General features: G+C 54.7%; 1 protein-coding gene across 2 annotated transcripts; it reads right to left on the reverse strand.

Annotated features, from left to right (window-relative positions):
• Nucleotides 1-588: 588 nt before the first annotated feature.
• Nucleotides 589-19,018, reverse strand: ABCC2 (ATP binding cassette subfamily C member 2). Of its 2 annotated transcripts, none has more exons than XR_012587523.1 (32): nt 18,367-19,018; nt 17,685-17,858; nt 17,081-17,206; nt 15,893-16,027; nt 15,365-15,487; nt 14,961-15,016; nt 14,466-14,694; nt 13,653-13,834; nt 12,909-13,086; nt 12,157-12,411; nt 11,619-11,684; nt 10,952-11,089; nt 10,461-10,607; nt 10,072-10,156; nt 9,915-9,981; nt 9,589-9,715; nt 9,266-9,442; nt 8,995-9,162; nt 8,519-8,705; nt 7,525-7,657; nt 7,009-7,114; nt 6,526-6,745; nt 5,903-6,057; nt 4,750-4,905; nt 4,448-4,647; nt 3,686-3,812; nt 3,183-3,284; nt 2,886-3,088; nt 2,516-2,674; nt 2,153-2,319; nt 1,606-1,800; nt 589-1,179 (listed from the first exon to the last, which is right to left on the reverse strand). XR_012587523.1 is itself a non-coding variant. In XM_074591064.1 (32 exons), exons 1-32 carry the CDS (start codon nt 18,406-18,408, stop codon nt 1,050-1,052), a joined length of 4,656 nt encoding a protein of 1,551 aa, XP_074447165.1. In that variant the 5' UTR covers nt 18,409-19,018; the 3' UTR covers nt 772-1,049. The 2 variants fall into 2 exon arrangements, 1 of the variants encoding a protein (XP_074447165.1); XM_074591064.1 differs by having other exon boundaries at nt 772-1,179; nt 2,945-3,088.
• Between the last annotated feature and the right edge of the window lie 5,481 nt (nt 19,019-24,499).

Genomic DNA, 24,499 nt, shown 5'->3' on the forward strand with positions numbered 1-24,499 from the left:
GTGCCAGCTGCAGCTTAGGCACTAGGAAACCCTCACGGGAAAGTTCTTCATTAAGATGAAGTGATTGCGCTGCCCTCTCCCCCCACCACTGGGACTGATGGTGGCTTGCGTCCTTCCTGCCACCAGCCGGGATGAAGGGGTTTGCTCTGCTCTGGGTGGGTTTGGCAGCAGCGGTGTGCATATGGGCCTGCCAGCAGCCAAGGTCAGTGCTGCAGCTCCTGGCTTTCATGCCCAAGAGCAAAGAAGGGTCAAGAGTTTTGTCATCGGTAACGACCGGGTTCTGTGTGCACCTCTCCAGCTTGTCTCCACCACAGGCAGGTTTGCAGTCCGGAGCCACAGCCCAAAATCTGCCCCACTAGTGGTGATGATGGCCCCAGGGACCGCCGCGTTAATTTGCACTACACTCGGAGGGAGCTGCAGCCATAGGGAAGGGAGGCCCTGGCTTCTTCACTGCCAGAGCGTCGTGGTCATGCCTGGGTACAGCTGTGCCGCTCCATTAGGACTCCCCACCCACATGCGTCTGCATAACCTGCGTTACCAACTTCCCCCAAACACTAGCCAGGTTTAAAGGTAAGCCGAGGCTTATTTAGCGTGCCTTAAAGTCAAACTTTTAGTTGGAAGACAACAAACAGTTACAAAAAGTAAATATAAATTATAACATTCAGTCTTAGATTAAACTAAATTTCATTCCATAGTGCTACAGCATCTCTCAGCTAGGCTCCCGTGGCACGGCAAAGTACAAAAACTAAGACCCCCCCCCCATGGGGCCATAGTCTCCCCCCCCCACCCCGACAGATACATTTTCCCCTCTATACTGGAATAAATTATGCAGCTCCAGACCCTCGTGTGCACAGCAGGCAGGGTCTGGTAGCAAGGTTGATCCCTCGTTCAAGTCCAGATCTGTTCTCCCTGGCAGCCAGAGAAGCCACCCTCTCCGCTTCCCAGCTGCAGAGACAAATTCCTGGGCAGCCCGGCTGCAGGGAGATGCCGGTGCCAGCTTGGTGAGTGCCAGCGGGCAGGAGCTGCCCCCGCACACGGCTCCGCTCCTCCTACAGCATGGTGCTTTCTGTATTCGTGATGCCGGCGTCCTTTGCCATGGCGGAGAAGATGCCCTGCTTCTTGAGCAGCTCCTCAGGGCTGTCGTATTCCACAATCCTCCCGGCCTGCAGCACCATCACCCTGCAGCAGGGAACGAGAAGGTCTGAGCTCCCGGGATCCGAGCCCGTAGCGCTGCTGGCGCCAGCACTAACAGCCCCAGCGACGCTCACTCCTCCTACGGCCATGTTGTGTGGTTCACCTCTCCACACAGAGGTGAGGGCAGAGCTCTCCTCCCTGTACTGCTGGGACAACACACATAGGGTGTCAACAGCTCCTGTGTGGCCTGTCACTGTAAAGACAGATCCCAAAAAATGTTCTCCCCACAAAGACGTAATTACTGCATGGCCACCCTTCACACCCCTCTGTTCTACTCTCCTGGAAGCTCTGTATATTGCTGTCCCAGGCACTGCATTCGCCGCCCCTCTAGCTGCATCCTTGCTTCTGCTGCTGGCCACCTCTTGCCCCATCCTAGGAGCCCAGAGCCCCATTCCCTTTGCCCCACGGTACCTGCTGCTGTCCATGATGGTGTGGAGGCGGTGGGCAATGGTAAGGACGGTGCAGTCAGCAAACTCGCTCCGGATCGTTGTCTGGATTAAATGATCAGTTTCCAGGTCTACTGCTGCTGTTGCTTCATCCAGGATGAGGATCTTGGCTTTGCGGAGAAGGGCCCGGGCCAGGCACACGAGCTGCCGCTGCCCAACACTGGGATGAGGTGGGGAACACGAGTTACCAGGTAGACACCAGCATGGCTTCTGCAAGCCTACTGCCACACGCTGCCCTGACCCCGACACCGTGCCTGCCCAGCCCTCCCTGGCCTTGCCACAGCTGGTCATCTGCCACCCTGAGCACCGAGTTCCTCAGCATCTTGCTCTCGGGGCCACCATGGAGGGGTTGGCTCGTGCTGGCTCCCTGACAGCTCTGACTCCTGGACCATTTTCTCCCACCTTCACTCCCAGAAGCTTGTGCGCCCTCATCCCTGGACAGCCGCTCTGCTGGCAGCGGCTGTTCCCTGGGACCAGGGGAAGGGAGGGGACCTGGGTATGTCTCCACTCACCTGAGGTTCTCCCCTCCCTCGCTCACAAGATGCAGCAGCCCCTCGGGCAGGGCTTGCACGTATGTCTTCAGGTGGGCCAGCTCCAGGGCCTTCCAGACCTCCTCGTCTGTGTACTGGTCAAAGGGGTCCAGGTTCATCCGCAGGGTGCCAGTAAAGAGCACGGGGTCCTGCCAGGGACAGCACTGTTTACAGCCACACCGTGGCCCCAGGCCCCCAAGTTTGGCCATACCCTGCCCACCCCACTGGCACGCTCACAGGCCCTTGGACTCCCCGCAGCACCCACCAAGGGCAATGCGTCGCCCAGGGAACAGAGCCTGGGGAGGCCATGCAGCAGTGGGACATGGGAAGGTGGGGTCAGCTCACCTGGGGGATGATGGTGAGGTTCTGGCGCAGGTCATGGAGGCCGATCGTCGCTATATCCACCTCGTCGATGATGATCTTCCCTTCAGCAGCCTCCAGCACCCGGAAGAGGCAGTTGGTGAGGGAGGACTTTCCAGCCCCGGTTCGTCCCACAACCCCAACCTGTGGAAGCAGCTATTTAGACCAGCTGGCAGGGTTGAAGAAAACAGGGCAGATGCTCTCTGTCTTGGTCTGGTGAGCCTTCCTGCCCTGCATCTGCAATCACCATCTCCCAGACTGTCTCCTTTGGTCCTTGCCCCACTGCTCAAGTCCCCACCATCCTGTCACCATCCCTTCCCAGCCCACAGACCAAAGCTAAGAGGACAGAAACAACCTTAACATCATGTCACTACAGAAGGGGTGTAGTGAGGGTAGAGGCAGAGAGGTCCTCACTTTCTCGGTGCTCCCAATATTGCAGGTGATCCCCTGAAGAACCAGCTCCAGTTCAGGTCGGTAACGAACTTTGTAGTCAACAAACTGGATCTCGCCTTTGCTGGGCCAGCCACGGGGTGGACGCTTTTCTGTCACCCACGGAGCCTGGGGGCACAGGAGCGTTAGGGGGTTGCACCCTGCGATGCTGGCTCGCACCAAGCTGTGCAGCAGATGTTTGCCCAGACTCTGGTCTCCTCACCTCATTCTTCACCTTCGTGTACTCGTGTACCCGCTCCACAGCCACAATGTTTGTCTCCAGCTCCGAAGAGGTTCGCACCAGCCAGTTCAGTGTCTGGGTCACCTGCGGGACAGAGCCCAGAAGATGCAGAGCTCAGTGGGATCCAGGAACAGCCACCTCCCACCTCAGCTCAGGGACTCAGCCTGGGCTCAGCTCGAGCATCCCTGGCCTGGCCCCCAACTCTCCACTCCCCAGCCGCAGCCCCCTCTCCCCAGCCTTTAAAAAGCTTTGCTGCAACATCTCTGGTCCACAGCAGGACCCTCGCCTCCCCACGGCAGCAAGTACCCCCCTCACACTGGGATGTGTGCTCCCCTGGCTCCATTGCAGCTCCCCAAGTGATGGGACACCCCAGCTAATCCCCTCTCCATGGATCAGAGCTGGAGGCAGGGCAGCATCCTGCAGCCAGCCCAGAGCTCCCAGGAACAGCCCCGTCCCAGAATAAGAAAAAGCTTTCATTGACTCACGTTGAGGGCGGAGGAGACAGAAAGACCCACGATGCCACCCTCCAAAGTGCCCTTTGAAATCACTGCCAGAAGCGCAGAGAAGAAGACCACCAGGCTCCCAACGAACTCCAGACGGATGGCCAGCCACCTGCGCCGGGAGAAGATGGCTGAGGGGTGGTGGGAGAGGCATCTGCCTGTGCCCAACACAGCGGCCACCAGTAAGACCAGCACCCCACCAGCATCCCTGCGCACCCAGCCCTGAGCCCAGCGCTGTACACATGGTACCTCCACCTACACAGTGTGTGATTTGTGGCCAGTTCTCCCGGCAGCTTCATTTTACCTGTCAGTCCCTGGGTCTCACATGTAACCTCTGGTGTTGGTAACGCCATGTTATCAGAGGAGCTCCAACTGCACAACCCTCACAATGCATCTACCAGTAACACATCAACACTAGACAGTGCTTCCATCGCACTCCCACCTGGCCTGGAGCATCAGCCTCTCCCCAGAACCCACCAAGAGCATCTCGGCCCTTGACAGAGCATCTCACCCTGCCCAGGCTCTGGGCACTTCGTAGGAGGCCACACTCTGGCTTTCAAAATCACCCTAAAATGTCTCCTTCCCACAGATGGTCTCACTATCCCGAGCTCCCCCAGTTCCTACACAAACCCTCGGTCCTGAGATCAAGAGAGAGGACTGCAGTATCTCAGGGACCTCCCTCAGGACCCAGAAGCCCCTGGGCAGAGGTGCTGCAGGCTGCGCTGTGGCATAAGGAGTAAAACTCACCTATTTGAGATTATCCAGGAGTAAACAGTTTTCTGATTGATGTCCATGGTGCTCTCATTTTGCTGCAGGAACCTCTCTTGGTGTCCATAAGCACGGATCACAGAAAGGCCTGACACTGTCTCACCAAAGTGGGAGTAGATGGGAGACCTAGTTACAGAGTCCAGACGCCGTAGCTGGCGTGACGTGGAGACATAGAAGCGCTGAAATGAAGGACACAGCTTGGTTACCAACACAAAGCCCAGCAGTGGCAAAGATACCGCTCCAAGCAGGGCAGAAGCTTCCCTTGCACCTCGGTTACTCACCAGCACAAAATAGTAGAAGATGCTCAAGGGAATGATAACGAGCACGAAGAATGGGGTGGCCAAGGAGATCATGAGCAATGTGCTAATGATGCCCATGAAACAGGAGAGCCAGCTGCGGAAGGACATGGGAATGGTCTCATCTATTGTGAAGATGTCCTGGAGCACACAGATAAGTGGGGAGAAGCAGTCAGTGACCCCAGAGAGAGGGAGAAGCCCAAAGGCTCCCCACATATAGGGTTCCTACACACTCATGTAGCAACACAGTGCTGGACACTTGCAAAAATATTGGGTGACACTGAATTGGTGTTAGGGTCACAACTCCATTTAGGGCCATGGCTCTTAGCTTGGGAACAGCTGATTTAACATAAAAGTCTTCTATAATATTCCCCTGTAGCACAGACCAGCTTTGGGAACTGCATCTTCATCTGGACCCAGGATGCAGTGGGACGAATTGAGGCAGAAAGAGGGACAGGGCTGACCCCAGGTTCCATCATCCATCCAGCTGGTCACCATCCCTCTCCTAGCTGGGTACCACATACTTCCTCGTCTCAGAGTAAAACCAGCAGGCCCATAGGCTTGATCTCAAGAGAGATTTTTATTCCCAAAAATCAAGAGATGCCACCAAAGGAAGAAGTGGCGTTGCTGCACAATTGAAACTACCTGTCTGTATTCTCCCTCCTTTCTCATTTTTTTCTTTGTTTTATGAATCTCATTTACGTAGCAAAGACTATATTTTGCTGAGGGTCCACAACCAGAAGGACTCCCATTGGGAACACAAGCAGAAGGACTCTCAACTCATTACAGGACACGAACTCTGGGCTCCTGCCTCTCAGGTAATCTACTCTGGACCCTCTTCAGTTTCTCCATGTCCCTCTTGACCAGGTGGCCCCAAAACAGGACACAGTATCCAGGTGTGGCCTCCCTAGCACTGAGGAGAGGAGATAATAACTTGCTGTGACCTGCTGGCCACTCTTCTCCTAGTACAGCCTAGGCTGTGGTTTGCCTCACACCCACCATGCCCTTCAGGTCCCTTCCGGGCCCGGCGCTGGGTTGACCTGTGCAGTGCTGAACAGCAACAGGGTTGTGCCACCACCCAACGCTCTCCAGACCTGCCAGAACAAACACCTTCCCCGCGCTGGGGCTGTTCTCTTACCTTGGCAAACCTATTCACAATGCGGCCACTTGGGGTCGTGTCAAAAAAGCTCATGGGCACACGCAGGATGTTGCTGAGCAGTTGCTGATGCATGACCCGGGAGGCTCGCACGGCACCCCGAGCAGACAGGATGGTTGCAAAGAGCAGGAAGAGAGCTGCAAGGAGAGCACAGGGCAGTCACCACCAGCTCACGTGTGACACTGGCTCCAGGCACCCTTTGGGTCACAGGAAGCAACTCCAAGCCAGCAGCTCTGCAGCAAGCCACTGTGATAGTCCTGCATCCCACCTTCTTGGGAGGCCCCAGTAACTGTGTCCCACCACAGGGGAAGAACATTAACCGTTTTGCAAAGCCTTGGGCCCTGGCACTATCTCCAGGCTGGTTAAGGACAGCGATCTTCAACCTAACGGGGCAACACAGACTTCTTGGGGCAATTTATACTGGCTTCACATTGATGTCTGTCCCCAGTTGAGCCAGGAGCAGGATGGAAGGCAGCAGCAGGCAGATGGACACAATGCTGGGCCCCTTGCTCCTCGCTGCACTGCTGGCTGCGGGCCTCGCAAGCCATATCCCTTCTGGACCACACAGCTGAGGTGAGCAGGATGCCCTGTGCTCCCACGCTCACCTTGTGACACCCCCAGCGCCCCAAAGACACCGATCCGCAGGTCTCGCTGCTCCACGGGGTAGGTCTGGTTCAGGTAGTGCTGCGCGTCATCAGTCCAGGCACTTAGCCACAGGTTGGTCCCCACGAAGGCGACGTACTGTCCGACGTAGCCCATGGCAATGCAGAAAGAATACCACAAGCCAACAGCACGCAGGTACCGCAGGTACATGGAGAACTTCACCTGTGGACCAATTCAGTCCATCAAAACGCTGCCCAGCAAACCGTGTGCATTGACACCCAGCACAGCCTTGGGACAACCACCTTGCCGCCCACAGGGCTCCCCTCCACCATTTGCCCACCAGCCCCAGGCAGCTCTGTCTCCTTCAATGCCTCTTGGCTGCAATGGGGCCACAGAACACCAGCATTGGCTTCTCTGAGCCACAGTCAGGGTCTTGTAGCAGTGAGCCAGGGCAGCACAGTGCCCACTCCATCCATCCTCCTCACCTTGCCAGTTTCCACAGTTTCTTTCTCGATCAGTTGCTGGCCCTTCAGCTTCTTGGGGGGGTTCTCCTGGGCTTTCTCCAAGGAATTGGTGCTGCTTTTACTAAGGCTGCAGGGAGGTGATGGGCAGTGTTAGTCACAAGGTGCTGGATGGGTCCTTCTCTCCTGGGAGTCCATCCCCACACTGCTCTGAGATTCCAGAGCTGGAGCCCTCTGGGAAATAATGTCCTAACTGGGCAGCGTTGAATGAGTCCTGTGGAAGCCCTAGCCTTTTGCAGCCATGAAATCATAGCCCTTGTCCCCAAAAGCAGAACCAGCCAGTGGCAGGAGTTTCAGGGAAGAGCACAGGGTAAGGCTGGGACACACTAATGTGAGTAAAGGCAAGATCAGATGCTCCTGACCCAGCCCAGCTGGTGGTAGGAGCAGGTAGGGGGGGTCCCAGCCTCTTCTCTGCAGGAGTCAGGTCCAACTGTGCAGGGGCCATGGGAGAGAGCTGAGAGCCCAGGCCGAGTCCCCCACCTGCGACTGAAGTCTCTCTGGCGGATGCTGGCCTCTCGCTTCAGGGTCATGGTCACCACATCATCAGGGCCTTCCTCCATGCAAGGCTCACCGTCTTCATCATCCTGCTTTTCATCCCCAGCTAACGCAACAGCTACAAGGACAGGGATGAGGGAAGGTAGGGTCAGGCACTGAGAAGAGAGCAGATCCCATGCACCACACCTCTGCTGCACTCAGCCCCACCGTGCACCCTAGGCTCTGTCCTACCATCACACACCACACCTTCTCCAACCCTGCCCCAAGCCCAGTACAGCAGGAGGAGGAAAAAATCCATTGTGCTGGAGGGAGAACTGACAGGGCACGTAGGACTAAAGGCCTGCACGGAGGCAGTCCCTGCTGCTGGCTTATGCCAGTACCACTGGTGGGACCACAAGCAGTGATTTGTGCTAGTTTAGTAGGTGCAAGATCTAGTAGGTCATGTCACTCCAGTTCAGGAGCATCTCTTTAAGCAGGTGGAGATGGGACCTGTGGGGACATACTGGGAATAGCCAGGTTCCAGCTGGACAACTGGTCTGAGTCCAGGCAGGCTGAGCATCCACCTGACCTGATACCACTCCTCCACATAGCACCGAGGGACATGATAAAGATGAAATGTTATCCAACGGCATGTTTGGAATACACCAAAGGATCTCTCTCACCCCAGCATCACTAAGGCGCGGAGCCTGTTGCCACATAAGATTATGGGACCCATAAACATCAACGAACTGAAAAAGGAGTGACAAAATTAGAGAGGTCCTTTGCTGGCTGTTCAACACAATGCCTGGATGCCAATCTTAGGCAGAAAGTCCTCGTGCTGCCGATTGCCAGAAGCTGTGAAGGATTGACAGCGGCCACCGATGGGGCCTGGGCTGGGTAGAGCCAGGACAGACTGACGGATCAGGTCTTGGGGTTTTCATAAGCCCAAGCCACAATCACAGGCCCTCTAACTGCCGCAGCCCCGTTGCGTTCCCAGTACCTGTGGTATTTTTCTCTGAAGCATTCTCCTCCTGGCTGCCGTACAAGTTCAGGAACTGGGCGAAGGCCCCCCTGTTTGCAAGCAGGGTGCTGTAGGAGCCGTGCTCAGACACTGCTCCCGCCACCAGCACCACGATGTTATCGACCTGGGGCAGGAAACTGATACCGTGCGTCACCAAGATCCGCGTCTGCAACAAAGTGGTTGCAGGGTAGTGAGCATCAGAGCACCCCTTGCCCCCCAGCCATGCGCCTGCAGGCTCCCCATCCCCTACTTGGGGACTTCTCTGCTTATCACTGCCTGGCTATGGGGGCACGGGGCACCCCTCTGGGGACCCATGAAGCCTCTCCTGCCTCCTGCAGCCCCACATGAAAGCCACAGAACCCTTCTCTGTCCCAAGCAAGCAACCTCAGAGTTCCCTGGATGCCAGTGCCATTCCTGCCTGGCTGGGTGGTAGGGAGGAGGGCACGGGTGCTCACCTTCTTTTGCAGCAGCCCTTTTGGCCCCAGCACGTGCTCGAAGAGGTACTTGCCGACGTGAGCATCCACAGCAGACAACGGGTCATCCAGGACGTAGATGTCTGCGTTGCTGTACACCGCCCGGGCCAGGCTGACTCGCTGCTTCTGGCCCCCGCTCAGGTTAATGCCCTGGGAGGGAAGGGACATCCCTGAGCCCTGGGCTGGCGCAGGACAACAGCTCTGTCCTCTGCTGCAGGTGCTATGGGAAACCCATGGTGCCCAGGGCTGATACCTTCTCTCCAATCTCTGTCTGGTCACCTGCAGGCAGCAGTTCCAGGTCTGGAAGGAGGGCACAGGCTTTGATAACCTGCTGATACCTTGCTTCATCCAGTTCTGACCCAAAAAGGATGTTGTCTTTCAGTGTGGCATTCTGGATCCAGGCCTGCTGGGGGACGTAGGCCAGCGAGCCCTGCAAAGAGGGACACAAGAACACTGCCATCTCCTGCAGCCTGTCCTTGCCCCGAGCCACCACTCCAGGACCAGTCCTGCCCTGCTGCCTCCCTGCTGAGCTCCCGGGCAGCCCCACAGCCCCCTGCGCCAGCCGGCTCCTCTCACCTGGATGTTGATGTGTCCCTTGATATTCTCCATCTCCCCCAGCATGGCTGACACCAGCGAAGATTTGCCTGAGCCCACAGCCCCCACCACGGCCACCAAGCTCCCAGGCGCAATGTCCAGGGTGACACTGCAAAGACACGAGGGCTGAGGAAGCAGCACTGCCAGGTCCCCCACCAGCACCTGCACGGGCACAGCACGGAGCAGCATCCCTGGGGCAGTAGCTTCTAGCAGCACTGTGAGAGGTGACAGCCGTCCCCAACTAACAGTGTAGTTGTTGGACTCCTTCTCCCCACCCATCTGTCCCCAACATGGCGCAGAGCACTCACTCTCTTATCGCAGCATTGCCGTCCTGCTCCCAGGCAAACGTGGCCTCCGAGAAGCGCACAGCACTGCCTGTCAGCAGAGAGATGTCCCTCAGGGCTGGGAAAGCCCAGGGTCAGGCCAGCCTGTGACCCACAGGGACTGACCTGGAGGTTCACCTACCTGCAATAGGGTTGTGGTGGATAGCTGAGGTGTCCAGGTCTTCTCCGCCCAGGTAGCGCTCCAGCCTCACAGTCGACACATTGGTCTGCAGTGGCAGAAAGAGGATGGCATGCGGGCATGGGGCACTGCCGGGTGGGCTGGCAGGAGCCCCGGAAGCAGAGTACATCATACACACAGCCCCCACCCAAGTGCCAGCCCCAACCTCTGAGCCCCAAGCCTGTGTCACGCACGTGAGTCCTGTCCCACCTCACTGTCAGCAGAGTTCTGTGCACTGCCCCCTGCCTGGGTGTCCAAGACCCAGGTCCACCACAAACCAGAGCCCCAGTTGCTGGTTTGGGCAGAGGTATCATGAGATCCCCCTGCACCCCCTGCCCTATGTGAGGGCTGACCTGCACCAGGGAAGAGAGGACCAAGGGCAGCATGGTCATGGGGAAGCGCAGCACGTTGAAAAGGGAGATGGCAGTAAAGGCCTTTTGTGCATCCAGGATGTTGTTCTCATCCACCAGGACATAGACAGCAAAGGTGGCCAAGGAGACCTAGGACAGACAGCAGGGAAAGTCACCATCCGTGTGGTTGTGTGCAGCCCAGCCCCTCATGCTCCCCGAAGGACTCAGCAGTGCCTTCCTGCTGGAGACCTGCTCCTCTCCTGCTTCCCTTCTGCTCTGGGTCACGTTTCACCACTCTGATGGGACCCCTTTCCAACACAGCTCTCCTGGCAGCAGCCAGGACCATACTCTGCATCCCAGGCATCTGTCAGCCAGCCCCTTCCTCCCTGCAGAAGCAATCCAGCCGAGGTTCCCAGTCTTTCCCATCCCCTTGGACACAGCCCAACCCCAGCTCTGAGGAAGGTGCAGCCCTCCCCGGACCCGCTGGCACTCACCAGGAAGGGGGCACACGTGAACACAAAGATAGAGATTGACTGCAGGTAACTGAAGTTCACCAAGCTCTTGAGCTCACGTGCCCGGATCTCATTGACTTGCTTCTCAAATGAGGGCTCCCAGGCAAAAAGCTTCAGGATCTGTGGTACGATCAGGGTGAGAGGGTGCTGGTCTCATCGTAATGCTCACCTCCACACTCAGCTTGCTGGTGGCCAGCACCTCCACCACCAGCTCCTGGCTTGCTCAGAAGCCTGCTTGGCCACTGCATCTCCCCTCTCCTGTCCTGCCCCACATCTTAGAGCACTTCCCCGCAGCATACCCACTCCCTCATCCTCGGCATACAGGTCACTGACAGTCCCTCTGCCACCATGACAGCCTGCTCACCACCACAGCCGTCCAGGAAAGCCCTAGAAAACCCTCTCTTGGCTTCCAAGTCTTGGCCCAGGTACCCAGAGCTCCTCCTCAGCCAACCTTTCAAAAGGTGAGGAAGCCAAGGGAATTGCAGAGACTGAGGCTTGGCTACGCCAGACACAGGAGCCCCAAGCTATACTATAACACTGGTGCTGTAGGGTTATAGAGGTGTGCTGCCTCCAGGCACAGTGCAGCAAGAAGAAGGGTGAGCAGCTGACCAGGGGGTCTCTACCAGGGGGTCTCTACTCCACTGCTCACCTTGATTCCGTTGAGGATTTCACCCATAATTTTCATGCGCTCATCCTTGTTCTTCATGTTCTTCACCTACAAACAGAAGAGCCAGAGGTCACCTAAACCGGACAGCAGCTCACCCTTGGAAATACATCTGTGTTGTCCCGGGGAAAGGAACGGTGCGCTCCAGAGCCCAGAGAAGCCATCTCACAAAGCTGACCGTGGCTCCCTGGGGCTCTGGACAACCTGGGAAAAAAAGCACCCTGTTGTCAGCAAGAAGCTAGAGCTTTATTTTATGGTTGGTCATATCTCACTTTCAGTCCTCAAGGCCGCACCCAGCCCTGTTCAAGTTCAGCTGTGATGGTAGAACAGGTCTCTCAGGTCACAGCTGATCAGCTCCCAGCTCAGGCTAAAGACACCCCCAACCCAAGTCAGATGAGCTTCTTGGCTGGGAAAGATCCCCAGCATAATAGGGAAGGGTAGGGAAGGGTGGAAAATGAGTGAGGGGAGCAACAGTGGGCCTCAGGAGTGGGAAGCCAGGGAGGATCTTGCATCCACCACTGACCTGGATGGTTTTGGCCTTGGCAACCAGGAACGCATTTATGGGGACGAGTAGCACCATGACTGCAATGCCAGCCAGGACAGAGGGGCCCAGCTCTCCCCAGAGGAAGACAATGGACAGGATAATTTGCAGGGGGGATGACCACAGCTGGTGAACGAAGTTGGACATGTCCATGAACCTCTGGGCATCCGCTGACATCAGATTCACAGTCTCTCCCACCGTGGACTCCTTGCGGGTAGCGCTGGACATGGTGAGTGCCTGGAGAGAGAAAGCACAGTCACTGCAAGCTGCTCTGGGAGCAGCCTGGCTGCCAGCAGCATGGCACAGAGCAAGGAATTAGCCGGCCAGGCAGAAACTGCTCCTGGGTTTGCTCCTGGTGCCTCTCTGCTGGCCAGAGGTGCTGTCATCACTGCCTGCACACTGGGAGCCACTGGGTGCTGGGGGCAAAGAAAAACATCCCCATGCAGGAATCCCAGTGGCAGCTGCCCGCAGTGTTGCACTGCTCTGAAGAGAAACCTCCCTCAGGCCCTGGTAGCTGTCAAACACATGGCTGCAGCACCCAGAGTCCCAGGCAGAACTAGCACCCACAGTGTCCCCAGCCCTGGGCGGGTGTCCCACAAGCCAAGCTCTCCCTGTGCCTTCCTGGGAAGTAAAGGGCATCCACCCCAGTCGCCCCAGGTTGACGGGGCAGGCAACAGATGCCGGTATCCCAGCTTGGAGGAAGTGAACGGGGGTGATGACAGGGTCACACCAACCTTCTTGTAGATGGCCGTAATGAGACTGGCACGCACATTTATGCCAAGCTTGAAGCACAAAGTGAAGTACTGCTGCAGGCAGAGGGACTGAATCATCGCCGTCAGGAAGAGCAGGATGGCATACAGATAGCCCTGCCAAGCGAAGGACTCCTCATCCAACACAAAGGCGATCAGCAGCCTGGAGGGCAGAGTGGCCCATGAGACCCCCACCCTACTGAGACAGACCCAGGCAGGGAGAGCATCCTCACAAGAGCGGTGACAGAGACCCTGCCCAGACAGCTGGCTCGACACTCAGCAAGCTGGGGACCCCCACCCAGGGGCACTGTATTTCACATAGAGCAGCTGGTCACTTGTGTCAGATCATCCACAGAGACTGTGAAGCTCTGCAAAACAAACGGGGCAGGTCCTGTTGGGCTGAGCTGGGCTGATTCATGAACAGCCCCAAATAAGAGCCAGGAGTGTCTCCAGGGAGGGAGCAGGACTGCCTAACAAAGGATATAGGGAGCAGGGAGCAAGATAACACCCATAAGAGCTAGCAGCCAGCTCAGATCAGTTCTTCATTAAACCGTAACCCAACACATTCCCACACCTTTGGTGAGGGCACAAAAATTCCCCCAGGGTGTGGGGCTGGGAGGGGTAAACGTATGGAGATGGTGGGGTTGGATGCAGTGCACACAGGGAGTTGGTGGGGCTGGGTGCAAAGCCAGGACAGGGCAGGGACGGGGACAGAGAGAAAGGACTCACTTCAGCAGCTGGGGGCTGACAAACACAAGCGTGTCATGCACCAGCTTGAAAGCCACCGATAGCAGGAGGTTCTGCCAGAAGGTCTTGCACAAGGTTTTCATCAACCAGCCCCTGGGGAAATCCTTGCGAGGGCCAGAGTCCCCTTTGTTCCCCTTCTTCTTCTTCTTTGGCTGCTTCTCCTCCTAGAGAGAAGCCCACACAGAAGTAAAGGAGCTGGTCGTGCAGGCTCCTTGCACCTGGAAGGATGATTCCAGGGCAGTGCCGCAGCCCTCAGATCAGGTATCCTAAATGAAGCCTTAGCTTTAACTCTTCGTCATGTTCCCTCTCGCTGATCTCTGCTCCTGTCATACACCCCCAATACTAACACACGTCTCTTGTGCAGATGCACTAAAGATAGCTGTTGCAAACCCCAGACCAGCCTGAACCCCTCAGGTGAAAAATCAGGCACGCCAGGAAGAATCTGAGGCTGTGGTGACCACAGAGTGATGCTCACTCTGACCTCACTGCTAGGAGGTAACAGGGTTGGGGAAAGACAGAGATAAGGGAGCTGCTTGTACTGCAGACTTGAGGGCAGCTCCTGTCCTTCTGTGGGGTAGAAGGATGGAGACTCTCTTGGTCTCTCAAAACGCAGGGATCTTCTGAGGACAGGGAAGACCTTGTCATGGGTTCCCCCATTCTTGCCTACGGCCCTGCAGAATCAAACAGGGGAAAACCCAGCAAAGGGGGCTGCAGGGAGGTGAGGTGACCCTGCTCCCCAAGGCTGGACCTGGATCTCTCAGTCCCACACAAGGCCAGGAGTGGGAAGGGATTTACCAGCACCAGGATGTCTTGGCTCTGGGCCTTGCTCATGTTCCCGTGGTCTGGGTCACCTTCCCGGCGTCTTTTCTTGCGTTTACGTTTTTCAAGTTCTGCTTGGGCCTTCCTCACTGCAGTCTTCATGTTCTTCTCGAAAACAGCATAAATAGCCTGCGTCTTGTCTTCACTTTTCAATTCCCAGATATCCTCTATCTCCAAGGGCTTGCGATAGCCCTTGAAAACTGTGCTGTGGAGCAGAGAAATCTCCGCTCAGCAAGTCCCCAACATTACACGTGAGGGAGAATCCCTGCTGCAAATGCAGAGCCTTCACACTCAGCTTGGCCCTGAGCTCAGGCTGCACAGACTGCATCAAACGTGGTGCCTCTCATGACTCATGTCAGTCTCATGACTGACTCCAAGCAGCCTGTGCTGCAGGCTCCCCCAGACAGCACTGGCCCAGCCTTAGAGCATCCCTGATTGCACCAGCCCAACCTCCCGAGGAGCCCAGCTCACCTGGTGTACCACGCAAAGGTGACGGAGCTCAGGAAAGAGGCTGTCACCTCCGGGTTCTAGGGTACAAAACAAAGAGTTTGGGTACCAAGAGGTCGTTGACGCTGAGGGATGGCGGTGACAAGAGTTGACTCGGCACCCCCAGCCATTAAGGAACGCCAGAGGTTTCAAACCGTGCTGGTTCCAGCTCCCGGAACCCCATCTTGCAGCCAGAAGCACACCCCCCTTGGACATACGTGCAGATGCCCCAGGCTGCAGGCTCCAGCTCTCGCTGAGCCCCTCGTTGAAGTCCCCAGACCTGCCCTCCCACAGGGGCCAGGAAGAGTCTCTGCATGGAGCCCACCCTGCCCCACACAGTGCCAGCCAGGATGTGGTACCCCAAGCCCACTTCTGCATGGACCTCGCACCTTATTTGTGATTTCCTTTGTTTCTGGGGTGACATCTGAGAAGCCTGAGACAAGGAAGAGCAGCAGCTGGAGCCCGTAGGAGATGAAGAAAAGGACAAACCGTGGCACATCGGAGATTGGTGCCTGCAGGAATGGAGAGTCCAGGGTGACTGTTGGGGCTTGCCTCAAGGCCACTTGGCCCTCAGAGACAAGACCTATCCCCAGGACAGTGAACATGGCTGAGCCCAACCAGGCAGTGCAAAACTTGCCCTGGGTCCTGGCTCAGCTTTCCTTCATCACCCCTCCCTGCTTCTCCCTGACATCCTCCCGTAAGTCCATAAGGGGAGAAATTGGTCCTGGAGAGCTTATGCCTCCCCACACTCAAAAAGCAATTCCTTCTCAGGTATCTTCTCGTTCCCCAAGGTCCCTAGGGCAGCTGGGACCTCAGTGATACCACTGAGAGCTTATCAAGAGATGACGTCTGAAGGGACTTTCTTTGGGGACAGAACAAGACCACAGGGAAGCGCAGAGCTTCCTGCCAAACCCAACCTGTAGGGCTCTCCGGAGCAGTGACTGGAACGGAAATATCCCACAGAGCAGGGACAACACCCAGAAGCAGAAAAGTATCCTGGAGTCTCTGCACAAGCAGAAGCGTCGCGCATCATGGATCAGCAGAACCAGGAGCTGGAGGAAGGAAAACCTGTCAGAGGTTCAGGTAAGGCTGCAGGACTAGGTCTGGGCTCTGAACATGCCTTTGGAGCATGTGTCGCGGGATGTCGGCACACGTGATCTGCTGGGATTCTCTGCCTTGAAGACACTGAGCTCCCAGTGACTGAAGTCGCTGCCAACTCTACATAAGCTTTGGAGTTAATTGCACGGGGCAAAGGTTTATTTCAGGAGGACCAGGCTCCTCATAGGAAAAGCAAGTTTGAAGACACCCTAACATTACAGCAGGGCACTATTTCTCTTTTTAGCTGTTCTCATCCCAGATTCTCAGATACGCCCAGCTGTGAGGAGTCACATCCTGTCTCCTGCATATTGCCTCCAGACCTGGAATTAAAGCCAGATCAGAGACCCAGCAGCGCAGCCTCTCCGGGCAGCCCCCTTGGCTCACAACCTCCCATGAACTCTGCACTTGAAACTAAATGACACGACAAAATCCGAAGGACAGCAAACAGCGGTATTGCTTTTGCTTTTAAGTGCAGCTCCTGAGAGTTGTGGCTTTGATAAGACTGTTAGAATATCCCATGTCTCATACAAGATATCGACAACTTCCACCAAGCTAGTAGCCCCTACGTCCTCAGCTTTCCCCTCATCCTGTGGCACTTCTCAACTCTTCGCACAAAACTGAGCAGCAGCCCGTGGGAAGCTGTGAGACATCAGAGCAGCAACCCATGGTCTGATGTTCAGGCTGTGCCATCAGTCCTGTGAAACCCATACTGCTGCTACTAAGGCTTCTGCCAGAAAGCTCAGCTACGCTCACAGGCGTAGTATCTACCCCAGCTTTAAGGATAAAAGGACAGAGCACTGTACAACCAGACGCCTGCTCTCAACCTATTGCCCTTTTGCAGCACCCACACACGTTCAGGGATAGTCCCTACCCATTTTCCAGGATACGCTTCCAGGATGGCCTCCAGCTGATCTCTGTGCTATGGGAAGTTTTCTGCTGCTTGGCCCCACGGTCTCACGCCCTGTCTCTTTGGTGACACACGGCACGTTTGCTGGCTGATCCCTTACCCAGGTGGCGATGTACAGGCTGGGGTTCGTGTACTGGACAGCTGGCAGGGGGTCCTGCTCCGTGTCCTCTACAAACGCCAGGGCCAACTCCGCCACTGCTGTCAGCACCAGCAAGGTAGCCAGAACCTGCAGGGAGAGGGAAGCAGCCGTGAGGGGAGATCCAGCCCATCATGGGCACTGGGAACCGCTGGGAGATAACACAGTCGGCCATAAAAGCACTGTGTCCCATACACTGTCACACCCTTTCCAACCCAAACCCAGGAGAGCTTTCTAGGGTCCTGTGAACCTGCAGGACTTCCACAGGAGCACTGACATCATTTTAAGCTTGGAGAATAACAGCCCACAAGATAAGAGGCCCCAGTACACAGCTCAGCCTTCCCTCCCAGTGCATCCCAGCCCCATTAACCCCTCTGTCACAGATATGCCTCGTCCTGGGCCCCCTTTACATTTCTGTCCTAGGTGGTGCCCTAGACCCTGATTCCTTCTCTCATACACTCCTCATCTCTCTGTCCCACACCTGACTGCAGCCAGAGGCTTTCCACTCACCACCTCTCCATCCCAGGCTGCTCCAGCCCGGCCTCTGTGCCCCTCAGCCCCACTCTACCTGCTTGATGATGTAGAGTTTGGTCACAGACGATTTCTTGGTTCTGGATTTGCACATGGGCAGGAGCTGCCATGGAGCCAAAATCCAGAAGAAGCCAAGGGGGACCCAGACCAGCACAGTCTGCTGGAAGCACACGGGCAGGTCAGCATCCGGACGAGTGAGGTAGGAGGCATTCTGGGGGGCAGCAAGGACAGACAGCCAAGTCACTCAGGATGTCACTCCTATAGCTCCTGCCCACCCTGCTCCACCCCATCACACACCCCCTCCTCAACACCAACCTTCCTGGCTGAGCATGTCAGTGCTCATCCGAGGTCCCGGGTGACGTCCCCCTACCCATCTATCTGCCTGAATCCAGGAGGGCCTCCCTCGCAGCCACCCCTTGCTGGAGCCAAGCCAGCGTCAGCAGCTGGACCCAAATGGTTCCCCGAGAGGTCCGCGCGTGGTGTCCTGTGTTCCCAGCTGGGCTGCAGGGCTAGACCAGGACAGGGCTCTCTCAGGGAACTGCCATTTGCATGGTTGTCTCATGGGTACCAGCCTTTGGATAAATAGCAGAACCTCGGCCGACCACTGGCCATTGGGTCCCATGGGCTGAACAGGCTGTGAGCCTTGGGATCTACTGTTCTCCCTGTCTGCTGAGCGTCCCACCCCAAGAACGGGTGATGGGGGTGATGCAGCCACTCACCCAAAAGACAGAGCCACAGAACTCGTCCAGGACTGCTGACATGGCTCAGGCGAGAAGAGATGGCAGCTCCTTCCCCTCACTCTGCCTGGTTGTGAGAGTCCTGGGTGGATCCTTGGGATAAAAGTCCCCACACACCCTCAAGCGGTCTTGGGACAAAAACCCTGATGACATGCAGTTAATTGTTAACTTGGTCCTGTTGCACAACACCACAGACCAAAGCAGTGACCAAAAGGGCTTTGTAAACTGCATGGGCTCTGGGGAAGGGAGGAGAGGAAGGCCCGAGAAAGAGATGTCAGGGGAGATGCTGGGAAGCCGCTGTCACAGTCACTGCAGGACACCACAGCCATTGCTCAGAAACCACAGCCTTCACCGGCACACACCAACCGAGACAAGCTCATATGGTCCCACTGAAGACAACCTACTTTGGTGTAACAGACCTTTCCTGACAGAATGAGCCTGCTGAATGTTGCCGAAAAGTCCAGCAAAGGCTAGTCCCTCAGGAGCCAAAGACAACAGCACCATTCTTCTCATGTACCACCCAGCACGGAGGCCCAGGGCAGCAGCAGTGCTCCAGGCTTGGGAACTTGCAGCATCTGGCAGCTGAGCTGACTGCATGCTGCAATGGACTTTCTGAGTCCCCAGCATCCGGGTTCCTTTTACCAACTACTTCTGGCCTGCAGAGCCTGGAGACTTTCCTGGCTCTTCCTTTTGCCTCTCCCTTTCCCACATCTCTGTGTTGTCTGCATGTTATAGCAGCTGACTGACCACAAAACCCAAAAGAGACTTTGAATATTCATTCTAAGGCAACTGTCAACGTCTGAGAAAGCCGGAGGACCATTCCCGAGGAGGATGACTGCCACTACATCATCACCCTCAGCAAGTTTGCCAACAACACTAAACTGAGTAGTGCAGTTGATGTGCCAGAGGGACGGGATGTCATCCAGAGGGACCTGGACAAGCTACAGAGGTGGGCCCAAGCAAACCTTATGAAGTCCAACAAAGCCAAGTGCAAGGTCCTACACTGGGGTCGGGACAACCCTCGTTATCAATACAGGCTGGGCGATGATGTGATAGAGAGCAGCCCTGTGGAAAAGGACTTGGGGGTACTCGTGGATGAAAAGCTCAACATGAGCCGACAATGTGTGCTTGCAGCCCAGAAGGCCACCGCATCCTGGACTGCATCAAAAGAACCGTGGCCAGCAGATCCAGAGAGGTGATTCTCCCCCTCTACTCTGCTCTCGTGAGACCCGACCTGGAGTACTGTGTCCAGCTCTGAAGCCCTCAGCACAAGGAGGACATGGACCTGTTGGAGTGGGTCTAGAGGAGGGCCACGAAGATGATCAAAGGGCTGAAGCACCTCTCCTATGAAGACAGGCTGAGAAAGTTGTGGTTGTTCAGCCTGGAGAAGAGAAGGTTCTGGGGAGACCTTATAGCAGCCTTCCTGTCCCTGAAGGGGGCCTACAAAAAAGCCAGGGAGGGGCTGTTTGCAAGGGTACGTAGCGACAGGATGAGGGGCAACGGTTTTAAACTAGAGCAGGGTAGGTTTAGATTAGCCATTAGGATGAAGTTCTCTACAATGAGGGTGGTGAGACACTGGAACAGGTTGCCCAGAGAGGTGGTGGTGGCCCCATCCCTGGAGACATTCAAGGCCAGGCTTGATGAGGCTCTGAGCAATCTGATCTAGTTGAAGATGTCCCTGCTTACTGCAGGAGCGTTGGACTAGATGATCTTTAAAGGTCCCTTCCAACCCAACACATTCTATGATCACCTGGCTGCTTAGAAAGGTGGAGGTGTAGGCACAGGTAGGGATGGTGCTACTCTAACGTTGGAACTGAATTTGCTTTATCATGCATGCTCTTGGGGAACAGCAGGTAAAAGGGGACAGTAGGGTGACTGCAAGGATTCTGCTGTCTCACTGTTCATGCAGTTAGAGATAATTCATAAGTCACGGGTGATACAATGAGTCATTGCTCAGGAACAACCCCCTCACCATCAATAGCAGGGGAAAGTTCAACGTCCGACTCATTGGTTAATTATTATTGGCTTGCCTGATTAAATCCACATGTTTTTGTAAATAAAGCTACCCCTAGTGCTAGGTCCTCTAGGCCAGAGCCAATAGACTGCTGAGGAGAGCAGCAATCAGATGCAATGGGTAAGAAACAAGTGAATGGAGCAATCACTCCCTCAGCCCTTCTCCATTCAGAGTGCTGATGTGATTCTTCTTTCTGCTTGCTGGCACAGGGAGCCTCTGCTCTTGCTCGTACCCACCTGGAGCACTGCTGCCAGGGGGAGCACTTGGTCGTGACACCTTCCTATTTAATGCTGTCTCATCCCTTGTCTCTGTTTTCCGTACGTCACAGCCCATCCTCACCCCATCTTTGGTTTCTCATTCAGAGCTGAAGTGCTTTGCTCGGCACAGGACGCCAGCTGTCTTCAATGTTCAAAGCAAGCACACCCCCACTTTCTCTACCCTCGTACGTGGGACATGCTCCTCCTAAAAACCCACAAAGCCACATCACTGTCCTTCAGCTCCTTCCATAAAGATTCCTTCCCTATAATACCCAGAAAACGTTCACTGGGACCAAGCTTATCAAAGCGGTAAGATCTCTTTGGCCAACAATACCGTGCCATTTCCCTGAGCTCCCCTGCTTTTACCCGTCTGTTGTCCACCATCTTATAACCTAAGTTTTCAAGGCATTGCTTCATACCTGTCTCACACAGGGTCTCGTCCAGGACAGAGGCTTCTGCAACACAATTCACCAATTAGTTCAGTCCTCATCGCTCATTTCTGCTTCTGAAGGGTTTGTTTCTCTGCTTTGTTATGCATGAATTCAAAAGCCTCTCTTTTTTCTTTTTTTTTTTAACATTGCGCAAAAAGAAAGAACAGAACTCTGTGTTATGATGCTAAGAAACCTGTGTCAGCAGAATATTCACATTAATTTTGCTACCGGTATCTTAATCATCACAACAACTCATGAAATTTCACAACATAAGCCATGAACTCTTAAATCAAGTATTCTGAACTATATTGACCATAACCATAAATTTAATTATTTCTTCTTCTGAGTTTGGATCCTTCCTACTGCCAGAGTACCTGTCAGTGCTGAAGCTGGCTCTGACACCAGCATGAGCAGCCATTCCCTTCCCGGCTCCTACATTGAGAACTACCAGCTACATTCCTGAGGTGTGTTTTGGGAGACACGAATACCTCTGATGCATCATGTACCCGTTGAGCTGAAGATATGCAGTTAGCCTTCGTTATAGGTTTTCAATGACCCAATTCTGTTTAAGGTAACCAAAGGTGCTGTCCCCTGGTCAAGTATAACATTTTCCTGTACATCCTCACAGCTGTATGCTATTGCCAAGATGGGCAAACAAATCTGAACCCTTTTTTTTTGCTTCCAAAGAAGGTCTGTGATCTCTGCTGTCAGGGAATTCTCTTCAGCTTTGTGGATCTTTTAAAGAGCAGGCAGAAAGAAAAAAGGTGTTTTATCTCTGGGTCTCTACCCTTTTAATCGACCACTCTGGCACCGTTCAGATCTTTCATCAGGTATTTTGTAGGGTAACTAAAACGAGTCTAAGGCTTCAGTTCTGAGTAGGCAGCAATAACGCAACAGGCACATTGCCCCAAGCGCTGTCTGGAGAACAAGCAGGTGGTTTGTGCTTCATGTTAGGAAATGGACCTGGAAACTCCAGGAGAAAAAGCATCTTGTCCTCCCCAAGGAATCTCACCATATGCCTATCCCACCTCAAGCACTTACAGGCCCAAAATGTCTTACAACCACCTCACCTCATTAGTCAGGTAGTTAGGAGTTCCTTCCCATTAGAACTTTGAATCATAGAATCATTTAGGTTGGAAAATACCCTTGGGATCATCGAGTCCAACCATCATCTCCACTCTACAAAGTTCTCCCTTACACCATATCCCTTAACACCACATCTAAACGAGTCTTAAACACATCCAGGGATGGTGACTCCACCACCTCCCTGGGCAGCCTATTCCAGTGTCTGACCACTCTTTCTGTGAGGAATTTTTTCCTAATGTCCAGCCTAAACCTACCCCGTTACAGCTTGAACCCATTCCCTCTTGTTCTATCACTCATTACCTGTGAGAAGAGACCAGCACCAACCTCTCTACAATGTCCTTTCAAGTAGTTGTAGAGAGCGATGAGCCCCTCAGCCTCCTCTTCCTCAAACTAAACAGTCCCAGCTCCTTCAATCGCGCCTCATAAGATTTATTCTGTAGGCCCTTCACCAGCTTCACTGCCCTCCTCTGCACTCACTCCAGCACCTCGATACCTCTCTCGTATTGAGGTGCCCAGAACTGGACACAATACTCAAGGTGTGTCCTCACCAGTGCTGAGTACAGGGGGACAATCACCTCCCTCCTTCTGCTGGTCACACTATATCTAATACAAGCCAGGATGCCATTGGCCCTCTTGGCCACCTGGGCTCACTGCTGGCTCATGTTCAGCCGCTTGTCAATTGGAACCCCCAGGTCCTTTTCTGCCAGGCAGCTCTCCAGCCACTCTTCCCCAAGCCTGTAGCGATGCATGGGGTTGTTGTGGCCCAAGTGCAGGACCCAGCACTTGGCCTTGTTGAAGCTCATACCGTTAGCATTGTCCCATCAGTCCAATCTATCCAAGTCTCTCTGTAGAGCCTCCCTATCCTCATGTAGATCAACACTCCCACTTAGCTTCGTGTCATCTGCAAACTTGCTGATGATACACCCTATGTCCTTATCAAGGTCATCAATAAAGATGTTAAACAGAAATGGTCCCAACACTGAGCCCTGAGAGACACCACTTGTGACCAGCCGCCAGCTGGATTTAACTCCACTGACCACCACTCTTTGGGACCGCCCATCCAGCCAGTGCTTGATCCAGCAGATCATATGCTCATCCAGGCCATGAGCCGCCAGTTTTTCCATGAGAATTCTATGGGGGACAGTGTCAAATGCTTTTCGAAAGTCTAGGTAGACAATGTCCACAGCCTTTCCCTTATCCAATAATCGGGTCATCTTGTCATAGAAGGAGATCAGGTTCGTCAGGCAGGATCTGCCTTTCATAAACCCATGGTGACTAGGCCTGATCCCCTGCTTGTCCGTTATATGAGTTGTAATGGCACTCAAGATGATCTGCTCCATGACCTTCCCTGCTACCGAGGTCAGACTGACAGGCCTATAGTTTCCCGGATCCTCCTTTCTGCCTTTTTTGTAGATGGGCGCTACATTTGCTACCCTCCAATCCATTGGGACTTCCCCAGTTAGCCATGACTTCAGGAGATCATGGAAAGTGGCTTGGCGAGCACATCTGCCAACTCTTTCAGCACTCTTGGATGTAACCCATCCGGTCCCATAGACCTGTGCGCATCCAAGCGGCATAGCAGATCACTGATCACTTCCTCTTTAATTGTGATGACCTCGTCCAGCTTCCCCTCCCTGTCTCCTAGCCCACAAGGCTGGGTGCCCAGGGAACAGCTTGTTCCACTGCTAAAGACTGAGGCAAAGTAGGCATTGAGCACCTCAGCCTTTTCCTCATCCTTTGTGACTATGTTTCCCTCTGCATCCAATAAGGGAGGGAGATTTTCCCTAATCCTCCTTTTGTTGTTAATGAATTTATAGAAACATTTTTTGTTATCCTTAACAGCTGTAGCTAGGTTGAGCTCTAGCTGCGCTTTGGCTCTCCTGATTTTCTCCCTGCATAGCTTTGCTATATCCTTATAGTCTTCATGAGAGACCTGCCCCCTCTTCCAGAGGTCATAGACTCTCCTTTTGTTCTTGAGGTCCAGCCAAAGGTCCCTATTTAGCCAGGCCGGTCTCCTTCCCCACTTACTTGTTTTTCGGCACACAGGGACAGCCTCCTCCTGTGCCTTTAAGACTTCTCTCTTGAAGTATGTCCAGCCTTCCTGGGCTCCTATATTCTTCAGGGCAGCCTCCCAAGGGATTTTGTTCAGCAGTCTTCTGAACAGGTCAAAATTTGCCCTCTGGAAGTCTAAGGTGGCAGTTTTACTAACCCCTCTCCTTGTTTCCTCAAGAATCAGAAATTCGATCATCTCATGATCACTGTGCCCTAGACGGCCACCAACCTCTACTTCCCCCACAAGTTCTTCCCTGTTCACAAGAAGCAGGTCC

Source organism: Larus michahellis, chromosome 6 (genome assembly GCF_964199755.1).
Source record: "Larus michahellis chromosome 6, bLarMic1.1, whole genome shotgun sequence".
NCBI classification, from domain to species: Eukaryota; Metazoa; Chordata; class Aves; order Charadriiformes; family Laridae; genus Larus; species Larus michahellis.

Bases quoted from the DNA above. Each gene is read 5' to 3' on its own strand.
- ABCC2 (XM_074591064.1), bottom strand. From the start codon at position 18,408: ATGTCAGCAGTCCTGGACGAGTTCTGTGGCTCTGTCTTTTGG. The intron at 13,835-14,465 runs GTAAATCCCTTC...GCTTCTCTCTAG, and splicing joins GCCAAGACATCCTGGTGCTG to GAGGAGAAGCAGCCAAAGAA. The intron at 11,685-12,156 runs GTCAGTGGTGGA...TTCTGTTTGTAG, and splicing joins CCAAGGCCAAAACCATCCAG to GTGAAGAACATGAAGAACAA.